General features: G+C 37.7%; 1 protein-coding gene across 1 annotated transcript in view; it reads left to right on the top strand.

The window, feature by feature from the left end:
* Nucleotides 1-846: 846 nt before the first annotated feature.
* Nucleotides 847-23659, top strand: part of LOC135570194 (telomeric repeat-binding factor 2-like) — a gene marked incomplete at its 3' end in the record, with an annotated part of 49206 nt that continues 26393 nt past the window's right edge. Inside the window, exons 1-2 of the mRNA XM_065016300.1 lie at nt 847-1097; nt 3561-3656. Coding sequence (XP_064872372.1) covers nt 935-1097; nt 3561-3656 — 259 coding nt within the window. The remainder of the gene's footprint in view (nt 1098-3560; nt 3657-23659) is intronic.

Here is a 23659-nt window from a genome sequence, read left to right as displayed (position 1 = left end):
TATACTCTATTATAATACAACAACAAAAATACATAGGACATCACTACACGTATATTTTATCTGAAGAAACATATTAATTGAGTTTCAAAAATGTAAGTACCTAAACTAAGGTCAGGGGTTACAATTGTATAAACCTACAATAGTTGTAAGAATACAGTAAGAATGTAATTCTGTATTCAAACCAATACCTTCAGGACTTAATTAAATCGCATTTTTGCTTTGGAGAACATGTCAGGATAGATGCACAGTGTATGTTAAGAGGTTGCCCCCTGCTGGATAAGAAATGTAATACATTCTTAAGATCACTAACTCGAACAAGATCCCTCCCAGAGGGAAATTCTTCTGGAATTCCTATATTACTGAAATTAAATGGAAGAACGCTTGTTTGCTCCCTTTTAAATCAAGCACAAAATATACCTTTGCTATAACTTGTCTAAATTCATGGACTTCGAGGACATAATTATGCCTTTTCTGTGATAATGAAGGGTAAACTATTATACACATTTTTTTTTTTTACGAGTGTGACTCTGTGAAGTTATTTTGGAGCGAGTTAAGTATTTAAATGTTTTATTTCATTAATAAGACCCATGTATTTACAATGAAAGATGTTACTAAAAGGAAAACAAAACCATTGAATTAAGTCCTTCCATTTCTTCATTCTGTCTGGTAAATGTTATATACACAAACACTTAAAAAAAAAAATCTGTCCCCAAATGCAACATTTTTAAAATTAAAATCCAATATTATATATATATATATATATATAAAAAAACACAATTAATGGTAATCGGTTTGCCGCGATGACGTCTTTGACGTGGTGCGTAATGTGAGCGTAGGTGGGCGTAAGGTGAGCGAAATGCGGCCAGACGGAAGTTTGACTGAACACTAAACCAGCGCGGCAGATGAAATACACATCAGTTTATTTACATCGTAGATGTGGCGGCAACACGACAACATGGAGTCGAGTGCGGACCGCGGACTAGATGTGGAATGTGTTGTTAATCGGTGGATAGTGGATTATTATATATCTGTGGCGTTTGAGGCGTTCAGGAATGAACAGGACAGTGATTTCTGTGAGATCAGAGACATCCTTCAATGTTAGTAACGTTTTCTCACAGATGCAGTTAGCTAACTAGCTAACTAACGTTAGCATCTACGCGAACCCAATACAGGTTTCTAATAACGTCTCTGCCTAAAATAGTTAATAATTAACTCCCGTGTTAACAGTTTGTTTAGCTAGCTATGTTTATAAACTTTTAGTTTTAGACCACGTGATACCCAGCTAGTTAGATATGTTAGCTAACTGTGTGGTAACGTTGACTGTGAGCTGGACCAGTTGGTTGGACTAGATCCCCCGGTGAACAGGTTCGTTTTTGGTCCTTACTTTAGCACCACACAGCTGATTTAAATAACCTTAAATCAACTCATTATGTATTCTCTGAATCAGCTGTGTAGCGCAAGGACATAAACTAAACCTGCGGGGGTGCGTTCATTTCGTTTCAACGTTTGCTACGGTGCTGAGCGGTTTTTCCCCAAAACGTGTCGTGAACAGACTAGTTTGGTCCGTTCGGTGTGAAGCAGTGACTCGTTGTTAAAGACAAGCGGTGCTTTTTGAAGCTATACAACCCCTCACCGTTTTTCAATTGGTCGTTCAGTACAGCACAGTTTTAGTTAATTTAACGTTCTGTTGCGTTTTTATGTACTAAAGGACTTCCAGGACCGAGTTTGGGAAATGCTGAGTTAACTACACTCATTTATTTGATATTTATTTAACTAAGCAAGTCAGTTAAGAACAAATTCTTATTTACAATTACTGCCTACCGGGGAACGGTGGGTTAACTGCCTTGTTCAGGGGCAGAAGGACAGATTTTTACCTTGTCAGCTCGGGGATTCGAACTTACAACCTTTTGGTTACAAGTTCAACGCTCTAACCACTAGGCTGCGCTGCCGCTCAGTCAGGGCTTTCATACTTCTAGCACTTAGCGGTGCAGAGATATTGTGAAGGAAGTGAGTTTTGTGTTTACACAGGACTGTACCACCCCCCACCTACCGTCATACAGGCTGTGACCAATACAATTGGATTTAGATTTGATGAGCCATCTAGCGTGTTTCCGAACATGCAGAACTATACAGAGCCCTCTGCGTTGTTACAACATTTGAGAGGTTCGCGGCGGCGCGGTACGGGGCTTGATTTGGCCTCTGCGTGCCCCAGAGGTACCGCTGTTGCGTCACACCCTCCATACGAAGGTCCGACCACGTTTAAATGGGCTTTTACGCAATTGTATTGGTCACAACCACAGGTGTTGGGGAAGATCGGAGGAAGGAAGGGTGTAGGGGAAGGGAGGGAGGTAAGGGGAGGGGAAGGGAGGAAGTAAGGTGTAGGGGAAGTAAGGGGGAGGACAGGGAAGGAGGAGGGAGGGGAATGAAGAGGGGAGGGAAGGAAGGGTGTAGGGGAAGGAAGAAGGGAGGGAAGGAAGGGTGTAGGGGAAGGAAGGGGGGAGGGAAGGAAGGTAGATGGCTCGTCAAGTCTAAATCCAATTGTATTGGTCACAACCTGTATGACAACTGGCTGTGATTGGGAGTGCCATAGGGTGGCGAACGATTGGGCCCAGCGTCGTCTGGGTTTGGCCGGGGTAGGCCGTCATTGTAAATAAGAATTTGTTCTTAACTGACTTGCCCAGTTAAATAAACATACAGAATACAACTGGTGTAGACTTTAATGTGACATTTTTACTTAGGAGACCAATGCAGAAGTAAAAAAGTAAGAAAAATATGTTGAGAAAAAAACAAGGAAATAGTAACACAATAAAACAATGTGTAGGGAGGCAGGGAGGGATAAAAGTGACCAGGCAATCAGGATAGATAATTAACTGTGTGTGTGTGGGGGGGAGAAGCTGTTCAGCAGTCTGATGGCTTGGGGGTAGAAGCTGTTCAGCAGTGTGATGGCTTGGGGGTAGAAGCTGGAACATGGAGGTATGACCGTGTGGGAACACTAACCCTATAAATGTGTGTAGCAATTGAACCTTTTGTTTTTTGAAAATTATTTCTCGCTGATCTGAAAGTACCGTTCCGTAGATGTTTCCAGAACTGCACGGTGAGCAATGATGTTACTGTTCAGAGCAAGGGGGCCTCGGTCTCTTAGTCAGGGGCCTCGGCCCTTAGTCAGGGGCTCGGCCCTTAGTCAGGGGGCTCGGCTCTTAGTCAGGGGGCTCGGCCCTTAGTCAGGGGGCTCGGTCTCTTAGTCAGGGGGCTCTGTCTCTTAGTCAGGGGGCTCGGTCTCTTAGTCAGGGGGCTCGGTCTCTTAGTCAGGGGGCTCGGTCTCTTAGTCAGGGGGCTCGGTCTCTTAGTCAGGGGGCTCTGTCTCTTAGTCAGGGGGCTCGGTCTCTTAGTCAGGGGGCTCGGTCTCTTAGTCAGGGGGCTCGGTCTCTTAGTCAGGGGGCTCGGTCTCTTAACAAAACGTCCCCGGTCAGAGGAGCCTATCGTCAACAGGCGCTTAATAAGCAGTTAGCCCCATTTAATAGACGCTAGCTAACACATTATCCAACAACGTCCTCTTTCAGGTCATCTGGTTCGGCCGTTGGAAGCCTACGACGCCACACCCAAGAAGATTCGAGCAATACAGTTCCTCACCAGGATATATGACGGTGACAAACTCGGTGAGAGTTTTGAGTTCAACATGAAGTGACTTCCTAGCTAGCTACATAACAACACTATCTATGTAACAGCTGTTCCTAGCTAGCTACATAACAACACTATCTATGTAACAGCTGTTCCTTATAGCTACATAACAATACTATCTATGTAACAGCTGTTCCTAGCTAGCTACATAACAATACTATCTATGTAACAGCTGTTCCTAGCTAGCTACATAACAACACTATCTATGTAACAGCTGTTCCTAGCTAGCTACATAACAACACTATCTATGTAACAGCTGTTCCTTATAGCTACATAACAACACTATCTATGTAACAGCTGTTCCTTATAGCTACATAACAACACTATCTATGTAACAGCTGTTCCTTATAGCTACATAACAACACTATCTATGTAACAGCTGTTCCTAGCTAGCTACATAACAACACTATCTATGTAACAGCTGTTCCTTATAGCTACATAACAACACTATCTATGTAACAGCTGTTCCTTATAGCTACATAACAACACTATCTATGTAACAGCTGTTCCTTATAGCTACATAACAACACTATCTATGTAACAGCTGTTCCTTATAGCTACATAACAACACTATCTATGTAACAGCTGTTCCTAGCTAGCTACATAACAACACTATGTAACAGCTGTTCCTAGCTAGCTACATAACAACACTATCTATGTAACAGCTGTTCCTAGCTAGCTACATAACAACACTATCTATGTAACAGCTGTTCCTAGCTAGCTACATAACAAAACTATCTATGTAACAGCTGTTCCTAGCTAGCTACATAACAAAACTATCTATGTAACAGCTGTTCCTAGCTAGCTACATAACAAAACTATCTATGTAACAGCTGTTCCTAGCTAGCTACATAACAACAGTATCTATGTAACAGCTGTTCCTTATAGCTACATAACAACACTAGCTAGCTACATAACAACACTATCTATGTAACAGCTGTTCCTTATAGCTACATAACAACACTATCTATGTAACAGCTGTTCCTAGCTAGCTACATAACAACACTATCTATGTAACAGCTGTTCCTAGCTAGCTACATAACAACACTATCTATGTAACAGTAGGAACTAATATTCATTCCCTGTTGTCCCACAATCTGCTGTTCCTAGCTAGCTACATAACAACACTATCTATGTAACAGCTGTTCCTAGCTAGCTACATAACAACACTATGTAACAGCTGTTCCTAGCTAGCTACATAAAAACACTATCTATGTAACAGCTGTTCCTAGCTAGCTACATAACAACACTATCTATGTAACAGCTGTTCCTTGTAGCTACATAACAACACTAGCTAGCTACATAACAACACTATCTATGTAACAGCTGTTCCTTATAGCTACATAACAACACTATCTATGTAACAGCTGTTCCTAGCTAGCTACATAACAACACTATCTATGTAACAGCTGTTCCTAGCTAGCTACATAACAACACTATCTATGTAACAGTACGAACTAATACTCATTCCCTGTTGTCCCAGAATCTGCTGTTCCTAGCTAGCTACATAACAACACTATCTATGTAACAGCTGTTCCTAGCTAGCTACATAACAACACTATCTATGTAACAGCTGTTCCTTATAGCTACATAACAACACTATCTATGTAACAGCTGTTCCTAGCTAGCTACATAACAATACTATCTATGTAACAGCTGTTCCTAGCTAGCTACATAACAACACTATCTATGTAACAGCTGTTCCTAGCTAGCTACATAACAAAACTATCTATGTAACAGCTGTTCCTAGCTAGCTACATAACAAAACTATCTATGTAACAGCTGTTCCTAGCTAGCTACATAACAACAGTATCTATGTAACAGCTGTTCCTAGCTAGCTACATAACAACAGTATCTATGTAACAGCTGTTCCTTATAGCTACATAACAACACTAGCTAGCTACATAACAACACTATCTATGTAACAGCTGTTCCTTATAGCTACATAACAACACTATCTATGTAACAGCTGTTCCTTATAGCTACATAACAACACTAGCTAGCTACATAACAACACTATCTATGTAACAGCTGTTCCTTATAGCTACATAACAATACTATCTATGTAACAGCTGTTCCTAGCTAGCTACATAACAATACTATCTATGTAACAGCTGTTCCTAGCTAGCTACATAACAACACTATCTATGTAACAGCTGTTCCTAGCTAGCTACATAACAACACTATCTATGTAACAGCTGTTCCTTATAGCTACATAACAACACTATCTATGTAACAGCTGTTCCTTATAGCTACATAACAACACTATCTATGTAACAGCTGTTCCTTATAGCTACATAACAACACTATCTATGTAACAGCTGTTCCTAGCTAGCTACATAACAACACTATCTATGTAACAGCTGTTCCTTATAGCTACATAACAACACTATCTATGTAACAGCTGTTCCTTATAGCTACATAACAACACTATCTATGTAACAGCTGTTCCTTATAGCTACATAACAACACTATCTATGTAACAGCTGTTCCTTATAGCTACATAACAACACTATCTATGTAACAGCTGTTCCTTATAGCTACATAACAACACTATCTATGTAACAGCTGTTCCTTATAGCTACATAACAACACTAGCTAGCTACATAACAACACTATCTATGTAACAGCTGTTCTTATAGCTTCATAACAACACTATCTATGTAACAGCTGTTCCTAGCTAGCTACATAACAACACTATCTATGTAACAGCTGTTCCTAGCTAGCTACATAACAACACTATCTATGTAACAGCTGTTCCTAGCTAGCTACATAACAACACTATCTATGTAACAGCTGTTCCTAGCTAGCTACATAACAAAACTATCTATGTAACAGCTGTTCCTAGCTAGCTACATAACAAAACTATCTATGTAACAGCTGTTCCTAGCTAGCTACATAACAAAACTATCTATGTAACAGCTGTTCCTAGCTAGCTACATAACAACAGTATCTATGTAACAGCTGTTCCTTATAGCTACATAACAACACTAGCTAGCTACATAACAACACTATCTATGTAACAGCTGTTCCTTATAGCTACATAACAACACTATCTATGTAACAGCTGTTCCTAGCTAGCTACATAACAACACTATCTATGTAACAGCTGTTCCTAGCTAGCTACATAACAACACTATCTATGTAACAGTAGGAACTAATATTCATTCCCTGTTGTCCCACAATCTGCTGTTCCTAGCTAGCTACATAACAACACTATCTATGTAACAGCTGTTCCTAGCTAGCTACATAACAACACTATGTAACAGCTGTTCCTAGCTAGCTACATAAAAACACTATCTATGTAACAGCTGTTCCTAGCTAGCTACATAACAACACTATCTATGTAACAGCTGTTCCTTATAGCTACATAACAACACTAGCTAGCTACATAACAACACTATCTATGTAACAGCTGTTCCTTATAGCTACATAACAACACTATCTATGTAACAGCTGTTCCTAGCTAGCTACATAACAACACTATCTATGTAACAGCTGTTCCTAGCTAGCTACATAACAACACTATCTATGTAACAGTACAAACTAATACTCATTCCCTGTTGTCCCAGAATCTGCTGTTCCTAGCTAGCTACATAACAACACTATCTATGTAACAGCTGTTCCTAGCTAGCTACATAACAACACTATCTATGTAACAGCTGTTCCTTATAGCTACATAACAACACTATCTATGTAACAGCTGTTCCTAGCTAGCTACATAACAATACTATCTATGTAACAGCTGTTCCTAGCTAGCTACATAACAACACTATCTATGTAACAGCTGTTCCTAGCTAGCTACATAACACTATCTATGTAACAGCTGTTCCTAGCTAGCTACATAACAACACTATCTATGTAACAGCTGTTCCTTATAGCTACATAACAACACTATCTATGTAACAGCTGTTCCTTATAGCTACATAACAACACTATCTATGTAACAGCTGTTCCTTATAGCTACATAACAACACTATCTATGTAACAGCTGTTCCTTATAGCTACATAACAACACTATCTATGTAACAGCTGTTCCTTATAGCTACATAACAACAATATCTATGTAACAGCTGTTCCTTATAGCTACATAACAACACTATCTATGTAACAGCTGTTCCTTATAGCTACATAACAACACTAGCTAGCTACATAACAACACTATCTATGTAACAGCTGTTCCTTATAGCTACATAACAACACTATCTATGTAACAGCTGTTCCTAGCTAGCTACATAACAACACTATCTATGTAACAGCTGTTCCTAGCTAGCTACATAACAAAAACTCTATGTAACAGCTGTTCCTAGCTAGCTACATAACAAAACTATCTATGTAACAGCTGTTCCTAGCTAGCTACATAACAACAGTATCTATGTAACAGCTGTTCCTTATAGCTACATAACAACACTAGCTAGCTACATAACAACACTATCTATGTAACAGCTGTTCCTTATAGCTACATAACAACACTATCTATGTAACAGCTGTTCCTAGCTAGCTACATAACAACACTATCTATGTAACAGCTGTTCCTAGCTAGCTACATAACAACACTATCTATGTAACAGCTGTTCCTAGCTAGCTACATAACAACACTATCTATGTAACAGCTGTTCCTTATAGCTACATAACAATACTATCTATGTAACAGCTGTTCCTAGCTAGCTACATAACAATACTATCTATGTAACAGCTGTTCCTAGCTAGCTACATAACAACACTATCTATGTAACAGCTGTTCCTAGCTAGCTACATAACAACACTATCTATGTAACAGCTGTTCCTTATAGCTACATAACAACACTATCTATGTAACAGCTGTTCCTTATAGCTATATAACAACACTATCTATGTAACAGCTGTTCCTTATAGCTACATAACAACACTATCTATGTAACAGCTGTTCCTAGCTAGCTACATAACAACACTATCTATGTAACAGCTGTTCCTTATAGCTACATAACAACACTATCTATGTAACAGCTGTTCCTTATAGCTACATAACAACACTATCTATGTAACAGCTGTTCCTTATAGCTACATAACAACACTATCTATGTAACAGCTGTTCCTTATAGCTACATAACAACACTATCTATGTAACAGCTGTTCCTTATAGCTACATAACAACACTAGCTAGCTACATAACAACACTATCTATGTAACAGCTGTTCCTTATAGCTACATAACAACACTATCTATGTAACAGCTGTTCCTTATAGCTACATAACAACACTATCTATGTAACAGCTGTTCCTTATAGCTACATAACAACACTAGCTAGCTACATAACAACACTATCTATGTAACAGCTGTTCCTTATAGCTACATAACAACACTATCTATGTAACAGCTGTTCCTAGCTAGCTACATAACAACACTATGTAACAGCTGTTCCTAGCTAGCTACATAACAACACTATCTATGTAACAGCTGTTCCTAGCTAGCTACATAACAACACTATCTATGTAACAGCTGTTCCTAGCTAGCTACATAACAAAACTATCTATGTAACAGCTGTTCCTAGCTAGCTACATAACAAAACTATCTATGTAACAGCTGTTCCTAGCTAGCTACATAACAAAACTATCTATGTAACAGCTGTTCCTAGCTAGCTACATAACAACAGTATCTATGTAACAGCTGTTCCTTATAGCTACATAACAACACTAGCTAGCTACATAACAACACTATCTATGTAACAGCTGTTCCTTATAGCTACATAACAACACTATCTATGTAACAGCTGTTCCTAGCTAGCTACATAACAACACTATCTATGTAACAGCTGTTCCTAGCTAGCTACATAACAACACTATCTATGTAACAGTAGGAACTAATATTCATTCCCTGTTGTCCCACAATCTGCTGTTCCTAGCTAGCTACATAACAACACTATCTATGTAACAGCTGTTCCTAGCTAGCTACATAACAACACTATGTAACAGCTGTTCCTAGCTAGCTACATAAAAACACTATCTATGTAACAGCTGTTCCTAGCTAGCTACATAACAACACTATCTATGTAACAGCTGTTCCTTATAGCTACATAACAACACTAGCTAGCTACATAACAACACTATCTATGTAACAGCTGTTCCTTATAGCTACATAACAACACTATCTATGTAACAGCTGTTCCTAGCTAGCTACATAACAACACTATCTATGTAACAGCTGTTCCTAGCTAGCTACATAACAACACTATCTATGTAACAGTGAACTAATACTCATTCCCTGTTGTCCCAGAATCTGCTGTTCCTAGCTAGCTACATAACAACACTATCTATGTAACAGCTGTTCCTAGCTAGCTACATAACAACACTATCTATGTAACAGCTGTTCCTTATAGCTACATAACAACACTATCTATGTAACAGCTGTTCCTAGCTAGCTACATAACAATACTATCTATGTAACAGCTGTTCCTAGCTAGCTACATAACAACACTATCTATGTAACAGCTGTTCCTAGCTAGCTACATAACAAAACTATCTATGTAACAGCTGTTCCTAGCTAGCTACATAACAAAACTATCTATGTAACAGCTGTTCCTAGCTAGCTACATAACAACAGTATCTATGTAACAGCTGTTCCTAGCTAGCTACATAACAACAGTATCTATGTAACAGCTGTTCCTTATAGCTACATAACAACACTAGCTAGCTACATAACAACACTATCTATGTAACAGCTGTTCCTTATAGCTACATAACAACACTATCTATGTAACAGCTGTTCCTTATAGCTACATAACAACACTAGCTAGCTACATAACAACACTATCTATGTAACAGCTGTTCCTTATAGCTACATAACAATACTATCTATGTAACAGCTGTTCCTAGCTAGCTACATAACAATACTATCTATGTAACAGCTGTTCCTAGCTAGCTACATAACAACACTATCTATGTAACAGCTGTTCCTAGCTAGCTACATAACAACACTATCTATGTAACAGCTGTTCCTTATAGCTACATAACAACACTATCTATGTAACAGCTGTTCCTTATAGCTACATAACAACACTATCTATGTAACAGCTGTTCCTTATAGCTACATAACAACACTATCTATGTAACAGCTGTTCCTAGCTAGCTACATAACAACACTATCTATGTAACAGCTGTTCCTTATAGCTACATAACAACACTATCTATGTAACAGCTGTTCCTTATAGCTACATAACAACACTATCTATGTAACAGCTGTTCCTTATAGCTACATAACAACACTATCTATGTAACAGCTGTTCCTAGCTAGCTACATAACAACACTATCTATGTAACAGCTGTTCCTTATAGCTACATAACAACACTAGCTAGCTACATAACAACACTATCTATGTAACAGCTGTTCCTTATAGCTTCATAACAACACTATCTATGTAACAGCTGTTCCTAGCTAGCTACATAACAACACTATCTATGTAACAGCTGTTCCTAGCTAGCTACATAACAACACTATCTATGTAACAGCTGTTCCTAGCTAGCTACATAACAACACTATCTATGTAACAGCTGTTCCTAGCTAGCTACATAACAAAACTATCTATGTAACAGCTGTTCCTAGCTAGCTACATAACAAAACTATCTATGTAACAGCTGTTCCTAGCTAGCTACATAACAAAACTATCTATGTAACAGCTGTTCCTAGCTAGCTACATAACAACAGTATCTATGTAACAGCTGTTCCTTATAGCTACATAACAACACTAGCTAGCTACATAACAACACTATCTATGTAACAGCTGTTCCTTATAGCTACATAACAACACTATCTATGTAACAGCTGTTCCTAGCTAGCTACATAACAACACTATCTATGTAACAGCTGTTCCTAGCTAGCTACATAACAACACTATCTATGTAACAGTAGGAACTAATATTCATTCCCTGTTGTCCCACAATCTGCTGTTCCTAGCTAGCTACATAACAACACTATCTATGTAACAGCTGTTCCTAGCTAGCTACATAACAACACTATGTAACAGCTGTTCCTAGCTAGCTACATAAAAACACTATCTATGTAACAGCTGTTCCTAGCTAGCTACATAACAACACTATCTATGTAACAGCTGTTCCTTATAGCTACATAACAACACTAGCTAGCTACATAACAACACTATCTATGTAACAGCTGTTCCTTATAGCTACATAACAACACTATCTATGTAACAGCTGTTCCTAGCTAGCTACACAACAACACTATCTATGTAACAGCTGTTCCTAGCTAGCTACATAACAACACTATCTATGTAACAGTACAAACTAATACTCATTCCCTGTTGTCCCAGAATCTGCTGTTCCTAGCTAGCTACATAACAACACTATCTATGTAACAGCTGTTCCTAGCTAGCTACATAACAACACTATCTATGTAACAGCTGTTCCTTATAGCTACATAACAACACTATCTATGTAACAGCTGTTCCTAGCTAGCTACATAACAATACTATCTATGTAACAGCTGTTCCTAGCTAGCTACATAACAACACTATCTATGTAACAACTGTTCCTAGCTAGCTACATAACACTATCTATGTAACAGCTGTTCCTAGCTAGCTACATAACAACACTATCTATGTAACAGCTGTTCCTTATAGCTACATAACAACACTATCTATGTAACATCTGTTCCTTATAGCTACATAACAACACTATCTATGTAACAGCTGTTCCTTATAGCTACATAACAACACTATCTATGTAACAGCTGTTCCTTATAGCTACATAACAACACTATCTATGTAACAGCTGTTCCTTATAGCTACATAACAACAATATCTATGTAACAGCTGTTCCTTATAGCTACATAACAACACTATCTATGTAACAGCTGTTCCTTATAGCTACATAACAACACTAGCTAGCTACATAACAACACTATCTATGTAACAGCTGTTCTTATAGCTACATAACAACACTATCTATGTAACAGCTGTTCCTAGCTAGCTACATAACAACACTATCTATGTAACAGCTGTTCCTAGCTAGCTACATAACAAAACTCTATGTAACAGCTGTTCCTAGCTAGCTACATAACAAAACTATCTATGTAACAGCTGTTCCTAGCTAGCTACATAACAACAGTATCTATGTAACAGCTGTTCCTTATAGCTACATAACAACACTAGCTAGCTACATAACAACACTATCTATGTAACAGCTGTTCCTTATAGCTACATAACAACACTATCTATGTAACAGCTGTTCCTAGCTAGCTACATAACAACACTATCTATGTAACAGCTGTTCCTAGCTAGCTACATAACAACACTATCTATGTAACAGCTGTTCCTAGCTAGCTACATAACAACACTATCTATGTAACAGCTGTTCCTTATAGCTACATAACAATACTATCTATGTAACAGCTGTTCCTAGCTAGCTACATAACAATACTATCTATGTAACAGCTGTTCCTAGCTAGCTACATAACAACACTATCTATGTAACAGCTGTTCCTAGCTAGCTACATAACAACACTATCTATGTAACAGCTGTTCCTTATAGCTACATAACAACACTATCTATGTAACAGCTGTTCCTTATAGCTATATAACAACACTATCTATGTAACAGCTGTTCCTTATAGCTACATAACAACACTATCTATGTAACAGCTGTTCCTAGCTAGCTACATAACAACACTATCTATGTAACAGCTGTTCCTTATAGCTACATAACAACACTATCTATGTAACAGCTGTTCCTTATAGCTACATAACAACACTATCTATGTAACAGCTGTTCCTTATAGCTACATAACAACACTATCTATGTAACAGCTGTTCCTTATAGCTACATAACAACACTATCTATGTAACAGCTGTTCCTTATAGCTACATAACAACACTAGCTAGCTACATAACAACACTATCTATGTAACAGCTGTTCCTTATAGCTACATAACAACACTATCTATGTAACAGCTGTTCCTAGCTAGCTACATAACAACACTATGTAACAGCTGTTCCTAGCTAGCTACATAACAACACTATCTATGTAACAGCTGTTCCTAGCTAGCTACATAACAACACTATCTATGTAACAGCTGTTCCTAGCTAGCTACATAACAAAACTATCTATGTAACAGCTGTTCCTAGCTAGCTACATAACAAAACTATCTATGTAACAGCTGTTCCTAGCTAGCTACATAACAAAACTATCTATGTAACAGCTGTTCCTAGCTAGCTACATAACAACAGTATCTATGTAACAGCTGTTCCTTATAGCTACATAACAACACTAGCTAGCTACATAACAACACTATCTATGTAACAGCTGTTCCTTATAGCTACATAACAACACTATCTATGTAACAGCTGTTCCTAGCTAGCTACATAACAACACTATCTATGTAACAGCTGTTCCTAGCTAGCTACATAACAACACTATCTATGTAACAGTAGGAACTAATATTCATTCCCTGTTGTCCCACAATCTGCTGTTCCTAGCTAGCTACATAACAACACTATCTATGTAACAGCTGTTCCTAGCTAGCTACATAACAACACTATGTAACAGCTGTTCCTAGCTAGCTACATAAAAACACTATCTATGTAACAGCTGTTCCTAGCTAGCTACATAACAACACTATCTATGTAACAGCTGTTCCTTATAGCTACATAACAACACTAGCTAGCTACATAACAACACTATCTATGTAACAGCTGTTCCTTATAGCTACATAACAACACTATCTATGTAACAGCTGTTCCTAGCTAGCTACATAACAACACTATCTATGTAACAGCTGTTCCTAGCTAGCTACATAACAACACTATCTATGTAACAGTACGAACTAATACTCATTCCCTGTTGTCCCAGAATCTGCTGTTCCTAGCTAGCTACATAACAACACTATCTATGTAACAGCTGTTCCTAGCTAGCTACATAACAACACTATCTATGTAACAGCTGTTCCTTATAGCTACATAACAACACTATCTATGTAACAGCTGTTCCTAGCTAGCTACATAACAACACTATCTATGTAACAGCTGTTCCTAGCTAGCTACATAACAACACTATCTATGTAACAGCTGTTCCTAGCTAGCTACATAACAACACTATCTATGTAACAGCTGTTCCTAGCTAGCTACATAACAACACTATCTATGTAACAGCTGTTCCTAGCTAGCTACATAACAACACTATCTATGTAACAGCTGTTCCTAGCTAGCTACATAACAACAGTATCTATGTAACAGCTGTTCCTTATAGCTACATAACAACACTAGCTAGCTACATAACAACACTATCTATGTAACAGCTGTTCCTTATAGCTACATAACAACACTATCTATGTAACAGCTGTTCCTATAGCTACATAACAACACATCTATGTAACAGCTAGCTAGCTACATAACAACACTATCTATGTAACAGCTGTTCCTAGCTAGCTACATAACAACACTATCTATGTAACAGCTGTTCCTAGCTAGCTACATAACAACACTATCTATGTAACAGCTGTTCCTTATAGCTACATAACAACACTATCTATGTAACAGCTGTTCCTTATAGCTACATAACAACACTATCTATGTAACAGCTGTTCCTTATAGCTACATAACAACACTATCTATAACAGCTGTTCCTAGCTAGCTACATAACTATGTAACAGCTGTTCCTATAGCTACATAACAACACTATCTATGTAACAGCTGTTCCTTATAGCTACATAACACTATCTATGTAACAGCTGTTCCTTATAGCTACATAACAACACTATCTATGTAACAGCTGTTCCTTATAGCTACATAACAACACTATCTATGTAACAGCTGTTCTGTTCCTAGCTAGCTACATAACAACACTATCTATGTAACAGCTGTTCCTATAGCTACATAACAACACTATCTATGTAACAGCTGTTCCTAGCTAGCTACATAACAACACTATCTAACAGCTGTTCCTTATAGCTACATAACAACACTATCTATGTAACAGCTGTTCCTTATAGCTACATAACAACACTATCTATGTAACAGCTGTTCCTAGCTAGCTACATAACAACACTATCTATGTAACAGCTGTTCCTTATAGCTACATAACAACACTATCTATGTAACAGCTGTTCCTAGCTAGCTACATAACAACACTATCTATGTAACAGCTGTTCCTTATAGCTACATAACAACACTATCTATGTAACAGCTGTTCCTAGCTAGCTACATAACAACACTATCTATGTAACAGCTGTTCCTAGCTAGCTACATAACAACACTATCTATGTAACAGCTGTTCCTAGCTAGCTACATAACAACACATCTATGTAACAGCTGTTCCTTATAGCTACATAACAACACTATCTATGTAACAGCTGTTCCTTATAGCTATAACAACACTATCTATGTAACAGCTGTTCCTAGCTAGCTACATAACAACACTATCTATGTAACAGCTGTTCCTAGCTAGCTACATAACAACACTATCTATGTAACAGCTGTTCCTAGCTAGCTACATAACAACACTATCTATGTAACAGCTGTTCCTAGCTAGCTACATAACAACACTATCTATGTAACAGCTGTTCCTTATAGCTACATAACAACACTATCTATGTAACAGCTGTTCCTATAGCTACATAACAACACTATCTATGTAACAGCTGTTCCTTATAGCTACATAACAACACTATCTATGTAACAGCTGTTCCTAGCTAGCTACATAACAACACTATCTATGTAACAGCTGTTCCTAGCTAGCTACCTCTATAGCTACATAACAACACTATCTATGTAACAGCTGTTCCTAGCTAGCTACATAACAACACTATCTATGTAACAGCTGCTAGCTACATAACAACACTATCTATGTAACAGCTGTTCCTATAGCTACATAACAACACTATCTATGTAACAGCTGTTCCTAGCTAGCTACATAACAACACTATCTATGTAACAGCTGTTCCTTATAGCTACACAACAACACTATCTATGTAACAGCTGTTCCTTATAGCTACATAACAACACTATCTATGTAACAGCTGTTCCTAGCTAGCTACCCCACAACACTATCTATGTAACAGCTGTTCCTAGCTAGCTACATAACAACACTATCTATGTAACAGAACTAATATTCATTCCCTGTTGTCCCAGAATCTGCTGTTCCTAGCTAGCTACATAACAACACTATCTATGTAACAGCTGTTCCTAGCTAGCTACATAACAACACTATGTAACAGCTGTTCCTAGCTAGCTACATAACAACACTATGTAACAGCTGTTCCTAGCTAGCTACATAAAAACACTATCTATGTAACAGCTGTTCCTTATAGCTACATAACAACACTAGCTAGCTACATAACAACACTATCTATGTAACAGCTGTTCCTTATAGCTATCTATGTAACAGCTGTTCCTATAGCTACATAACAACACTATCTATGTAACAGCTGTTCCTAGCTAGCTACATAACAACACTATCTATGTAACAGCTGTTCCCAGAATCTGCTGTTCCTAGCTAGCTACATAACAACACTATCTATGTAACAGCTGTTCCTAGCTAGCTACATAACAACACTATCTATGTAACAGCTGTTCCTTATAGCTACATAACAACACTATCTATGTAACAGCTGTTCCTAGCTAGCTACATAACAACACTATCTATGTAACAGCTGTTCCTAGCTAGCTACATAACAACACTATCTATGTAACAGCTGTTCCTAGCTAGCTACATAAAAACACTATCTATGTAACAGCTGTTCCTTATAGCTACATAACAACACTAGCTAGCTACATAACAACACTATCTATGTAACAGCTGTTCCTAGCTAGCTACATAACAACACTATCTATGTAACAGCTGTTCCTTATAGCTACATAACAACACTAGCTAGCTACATAACAACACTATCTATGTAACAGCTGTTCCTTATAGCTACATAACAACACTATCTATGTAACAGCTGTTCCTAGCTAGCTACATAACAACACTATCTATGTAACAGCTGTTCCTATAGCTACATAACAACACTATCTATGTAACAGCTGTTCCTATAGCTACATAACAACACTATCTATGTAACAGCTGTTCCTATAGCTACATAACAACACTATCTATGTAACAGCTGAATAGCTACATAACAACACTAGCTAGCTACATAACAACACTATCTATGTAACAGCTGTTCCTTATAGCTACATAACAACACTATCTATGTAACAGCTGTTCCTAGCTAGCTACATAACAACACTATCTATGTAACAGCTGTTCCTAGCTAGCTACATAACAACACTATCTATGTAACAGCTGTTCCTGTTGTCCCAGCTAGCTACATAACAACACTATCTATGTAACAGCTGTTCCTTATAGCTACATAACAACAGCTGTTCCTAGCTAGCTACATAACAACACTATCTATGTAACAGCTGTTCCTAGCTAGCTACATAACAACACTATCTATGTAACAGCTGTTCCTTATAGCTACATAACAACACTAGCTAGCTACATAACAACACTATCTATGTAACAGCTGTTCCTTATAGCTACATAACAACACTATCTATGTAACAGCTGTTCCTAGCTAGCTACATAACAACACTATCTATGTAACAGCTGTTCCTAGCTAGCTACATAACAACACTATCTATGTAACAGTAACAACACTCATTCCCTGTTGTCCCAGAATCTGCTGTTCCTAGCTAGCTACATAACAACACTATCTATGTAACAGCTGTTCCTAGCTAGCTACATAACAACACTATCTATGTAACAGCTGTTCCTTATAGCTACATAACAACACTATCTATGTAACAGCTGTTCCTAGCTAGCTACATAACAACACTATCTATGTAACAGCTGTTCCTAGCTAGCTACATAACAACACTATCTATGTAACAGCTGTTCCTAGCTAGCTACATAACAAAACTATCTATGTAACAGCTGTTCCTAGCTAGCTACATAACAAAACTATCTATGTAACAGCTGTTCCTAGCTAGCTACATAACAACACTATCTATGTAACAGCTGTTCCTAGCTAGCTACATAACAACAGTATCTATGTAACAGCTGTTCCTTATAGCTACATAACAACACTAGCTAGCTACATAACAACACTATCTATGTAACAGCTGTTCCTTATAGCTACATAACAACACTATCTATGTAACAGCTGTTCCTAGCTACATAACAACACTAGCTACATAACAACACTATCTATGTAACAGCTGTTCCTTATAGCTACATAACAACACTATCTATGTAACAGCTGTTCCTAGCTAGCTACATAACAATACTATCTATGTAACAGCTGTTCCTAGCTAGCTACATAACAACACTATCTATGTAACAGCTGTTCCTAGCTAGCTACATAACAACACTATCTATGTAACAGCTGTTCCTATAGCTACATAACAACACTATCTATGTAACAGCTGTTCCTTATAGCTACATAACAACACTATCTATGTAACAGCTGTTCCTTATAGCTACATAACAACACTATCTATGTAACAGCTGTTCCTAGCTAGCTACATAACAACACTATCTATGTAACAGCTGTTCCTTATAGCTACATAACAACACTATCTATGTAACAGCTGTTCCTTATAGCTACATAACAACACTATCTATGTAACAGCTGTTCCTATAGCTACATAACAACACTATCTATGTAACAGCTGTTCCTTATAGCTACATAACAACACTATCTATGTAACAGCTGTTCCTTATAGCTACATAACAACACTAGCTAGCTACATAACAACACTATCTATGTAACAGCTGTTCCTTATAGCTTCATAACAACACTATCTATGTAACAGCTGTTCCTAGCTAGCTACATAACAACACTATCTATGTAACAGCTGTTCCTAGCTAGCTACATAACAACACTATCTATGTAACAGCTGTTCCTAGCTAGCTACATAACAACACTATCTATGTAACAGCTGTTCCTAGCTAGCTACATAACAAAACTATCTATGTAACAGCTGTTCCTAGCTAGCTACATAACAAAACTATCTATGTAACAGCTGTTCCTAGCTAGCTACATAACAAAACTATCTATGTAACAGCTGTTCCTAGCTAGCTACATAACAACAGTATCTATGTAACAGCTGTTCCTTATAGCTACATAACAACACTAGCTAGCTACATAACAACACTATCTATGTAACAGCTGTTCCTTATAGCTACATAACAACACTATCTATGTAACAGCTGTTCCTAGCTAGCTACATAACAACACTATCTATGTAACAGCTGTTCCTAGCTAGCTACATAACAACACTATCTATGTAACAGTAGGAACTAATATTCATTCCCTGTTGTCCCACAATCTGCTGTTCCTAGCTAGCTACATAACAACACTATCTATGTAACAGCTGTTCCTAGCTAGCTACATAACAACACTATCTATGTAACAGCTGTTCCTAGCTAGCTACATAAAAACACTATCTATGTAACAGCTGTTCCTAGCTAGCTACATAACAACACTATCTATGTAACAGCTGTTCCTTATAGCTACATAACAACACTAGCTAGCTACATAACAACACTATCTATGTAACAGCTGTTCCTTATAGCTACATAACAACACTATCTATGTAACAGCTGTTCCTAGCTAGCTACATAACAACACTATCTATGTAACAGCTGTTCCTAGCTAGCTACATAACAACACTATCTATGTAACAGTACAAACTAATACTCATTCCCTGTTGTCCCAGAATCTGCTGTTCCTAGCTAGCTACATAACAACACTATCTATGTAACAGCTGTTCCTAGCTAGCTACATAACAACACTATCTATGTAACAGCTGTTCCTTATAGCTACATAACAACACTATCTATGTAACAGCTGTTCCTAGCTAGCTACATAACAATACTATCTATGTAACAGCTGTTCCTAGCTAGCTACATAACAACACTATCTATGTAACAGCTGTTCCTAGCTAGCTACATAACACTATCTATGTAACAGCTGTTCCTAGCTAGCTACATAACAACACTATCTATGTAACAGCTCTTCCTTATAGCTACATAACAACACTATCTATGTAACAGCTGTTCCTTATAGCTACATAACAACACTATCTATGTAACAGCTGTTCCTTATAGCTACATAACAACACTATCTATGTAACAGCTGTTCCTTATAGCTACATAACAACACTATCTATGTAACAGCTGTTCCTTATAGCTACATAACAACAATATCTATGTAACAGCTGTTCCTTATAGCTACATAACAACACTATCTATGTAACAGCTGTTCCTTATAGCTACATAACACTAGCTAGCTACATAACAACACTATCTATGTAACAGCTGTTCCTTATAGCTACATAACAACACTATCTATGTAACAGCTGTTCCTAGCTAGCTACATAACAACACTATCTATGTAACAGCTGTTCCTAGCTAGCTACATAACAACACTATCTATGTAACAGCTGTTCCTAGCTAGCTACATAACAACACTATCTATGTAACAGCTGTTCCTAGCTAGCTACATAACAACACTATCTATGTAACAGCTGTTCCTAGCTAGCTACATAACAAAACTATCTATGTAACAGCTGTTCCTACCTAGCTACATAACAACAGTATCTATGTAACAGCTGTTCCTTATAGCTTAACAACCTAGCTAGCTACATAACAACACTATCTATGTAACAGCTGTTCCTTATAGCTACATAACAACACTATCTATGTAACAGCTGTTCCTAGCTAGCTACATAACAACACTATCTATGTAACAGCTGTTCCTAGCTAGCTACATAACAACACTATCTATGTAACAGTACGAACTAATACTCATTCCCTGTTGTCCCAGAATCTGCTGTTCCTAGCTAGCTACATAACAACACTATCTATGTAACAGCTGTTCCTTATAGCTACATAACAACACTATCTATGTAACAGCTGTTCCTAGCTAGCTACATAACAACACTATCTATGTAACAGCTGTTCCTAGCTAGCTACATAACAACACTATCTATGTAACAGTACGAACTAATACTCATTCCCTGTTGTCCCAGAATCTGCTGTTCCTAGCTAGCTACATAACAACACTATCTATGTAACAGCTGTTCCTAGCTAGCTACATAACAACACTATCTATGTAACAGCTGTTCCTTATAGCTACATAACAACACTATCTATGTAACAGCTGTTCCTAGCTAGCTACATAACAACACTATCTATGTAACAGCTGTTCCTAGCTAGCTACATAACAACACTATCTATGTAACAGCTGTTCCTAGCTAGCTACATAACAACACTATCTATGTAACAGCTGTTCCTAGCTAGCTACATAACAACACTATCTATGTAACAGCTGTTCCTTATAGCTACACAACAACACTATCTATGTAACAGCTGTTCCTATAGCTACATAACAACACTATCTATGTAACAGCTGTTCCTTATAGCTACATAACAACACTATCTATGTAACATCTGTTCCTAGCTAGCTACATAACAACACTATCTATGTAACAGCTGTTCCTTATAGCTACATAACAACACTATCTATGTAACAGCTGTTCCTAGCTAGCTACATAACAACACTATCTATGTAACAGCTGTTCCTAGCTAGCTACATAACAACACTATCTATGTAACAGCTGTTCTAGCTAGCTACATAACAACACTATCTATGTAACAGCTGTTCCTAGCTAGCTACATAACAACACTATCTATGTAACAGCTGTTCCTATAGCTACATAACAACACTATCTATGTAACAGCTGTTCTAGCTAGCTACATAACAACACTATCTATGTAACAGCTGTTCCTAGCTAGCTACATAACAACACTATCTATGTAACAGCTGTTAACATAACAACAGTATCTATGTAACAGCTGCTGTTCACTAGCTAGCTACATAACAACAGTATCTATGTAACAGCTGTTCCTAGCTACATAACAACACTAGCTAGCTACATAACAACACTATCTATGTAACAGCTGTTCCTAGCTAGCTACATAACAACACTATCTATGTAACAGCTGTTCCTAGCTAGCTACATAACAACACTATCTATGTAACAGCTGTTCCTAGCTAGCTACATAACAACACTATCTATGTAACAGCTGTTCCTAGCTAGCTACATAACAACACTATCTATGTAACAGTTACGAACTAATATTCATTCCCTGTTGTCCCAGAATCTGCTGTTCCTAGCTAGCTACATAACAACACTATCTATAACAGTACGAACTAATAACAATCTGCTGTTCCTAGCTAGCTACATAACAACACTATCTATGTAACAGCTGTTCCTAGCTAGCTACATAACAACACTATCTATGTAACAGCTGTTCCTAGATAGCTACATAACAACACTATCTATGTAACAGCTGTTCCTAGATAGCTACATAACAACACTATCTATGTAACAGCTGTTCCTAGCTAGCTACATAACAACACTATCTATGTAACAGCTGTTCTAGCTAGCTACATAACAACAGTATCTATGTAACAGCTGTTCCTTATAGCTACATAACAACACTAGCTAGCTACATAACAACACTATCTATGTAACAGCTGTTCCTTATAGCTACATAACAACACTATCTATGTAACAGCTGTTCCTAGCTAGCTACATAACAACACTATCTATGTAACAGCTGTTCCTAGCTAGCTACATAACAACACTATCTATGTAACAGTACGAACTAATACTCATTCCCTGTTGTCCCAGAATCTGCTGTTCCTAGCTAGCTACATAACAACACTATCTATGTAACAGCTGTTCCTAGCTAGCTACATAACAACACTATCTATGTAACAGCTGTTCCTAGCTAGCTACATAACAACACTATCTATGTAACAGCTGTTCCTAGCTAGCTACATAACAACACTATCTATGTAACAGTACGAACTAATATTCATTCCCTGTTGAAAATCAGAGACATCTGAAATGACCCCAAGTCCCAGAATCTGCTGTTCCTTATAGCTAGCTAGCCGTGTCTTTTGGAAATCAAGTCTGAGATCACTGACACAGTTGTTC

This window comes from Oncorhynchus nerka, unplaced genomic scaffold (assembly GCF_034236695.1).
Source record: "Oncorhynchus nerka isolate Pitt River unplaced genomic scaffold, Oner_Uvic_2.0 unplaced_scaffold_1045, whole genome shotgun sequence".
In the NCBI taxonomy this organism is placed as follows: domain Eukaryota; kingdom Metazoa; phylum Chordata; class Actinopteri; order Salmoniformes; family Salmonidae; genus Oncorhynchus; species Oncorhynchus nerka.
The sequence above is the reverse complement of the archived record's forward strand: the minus strand, read 5'-3'. Positions and strand labels throughout refer to the sequence as shown.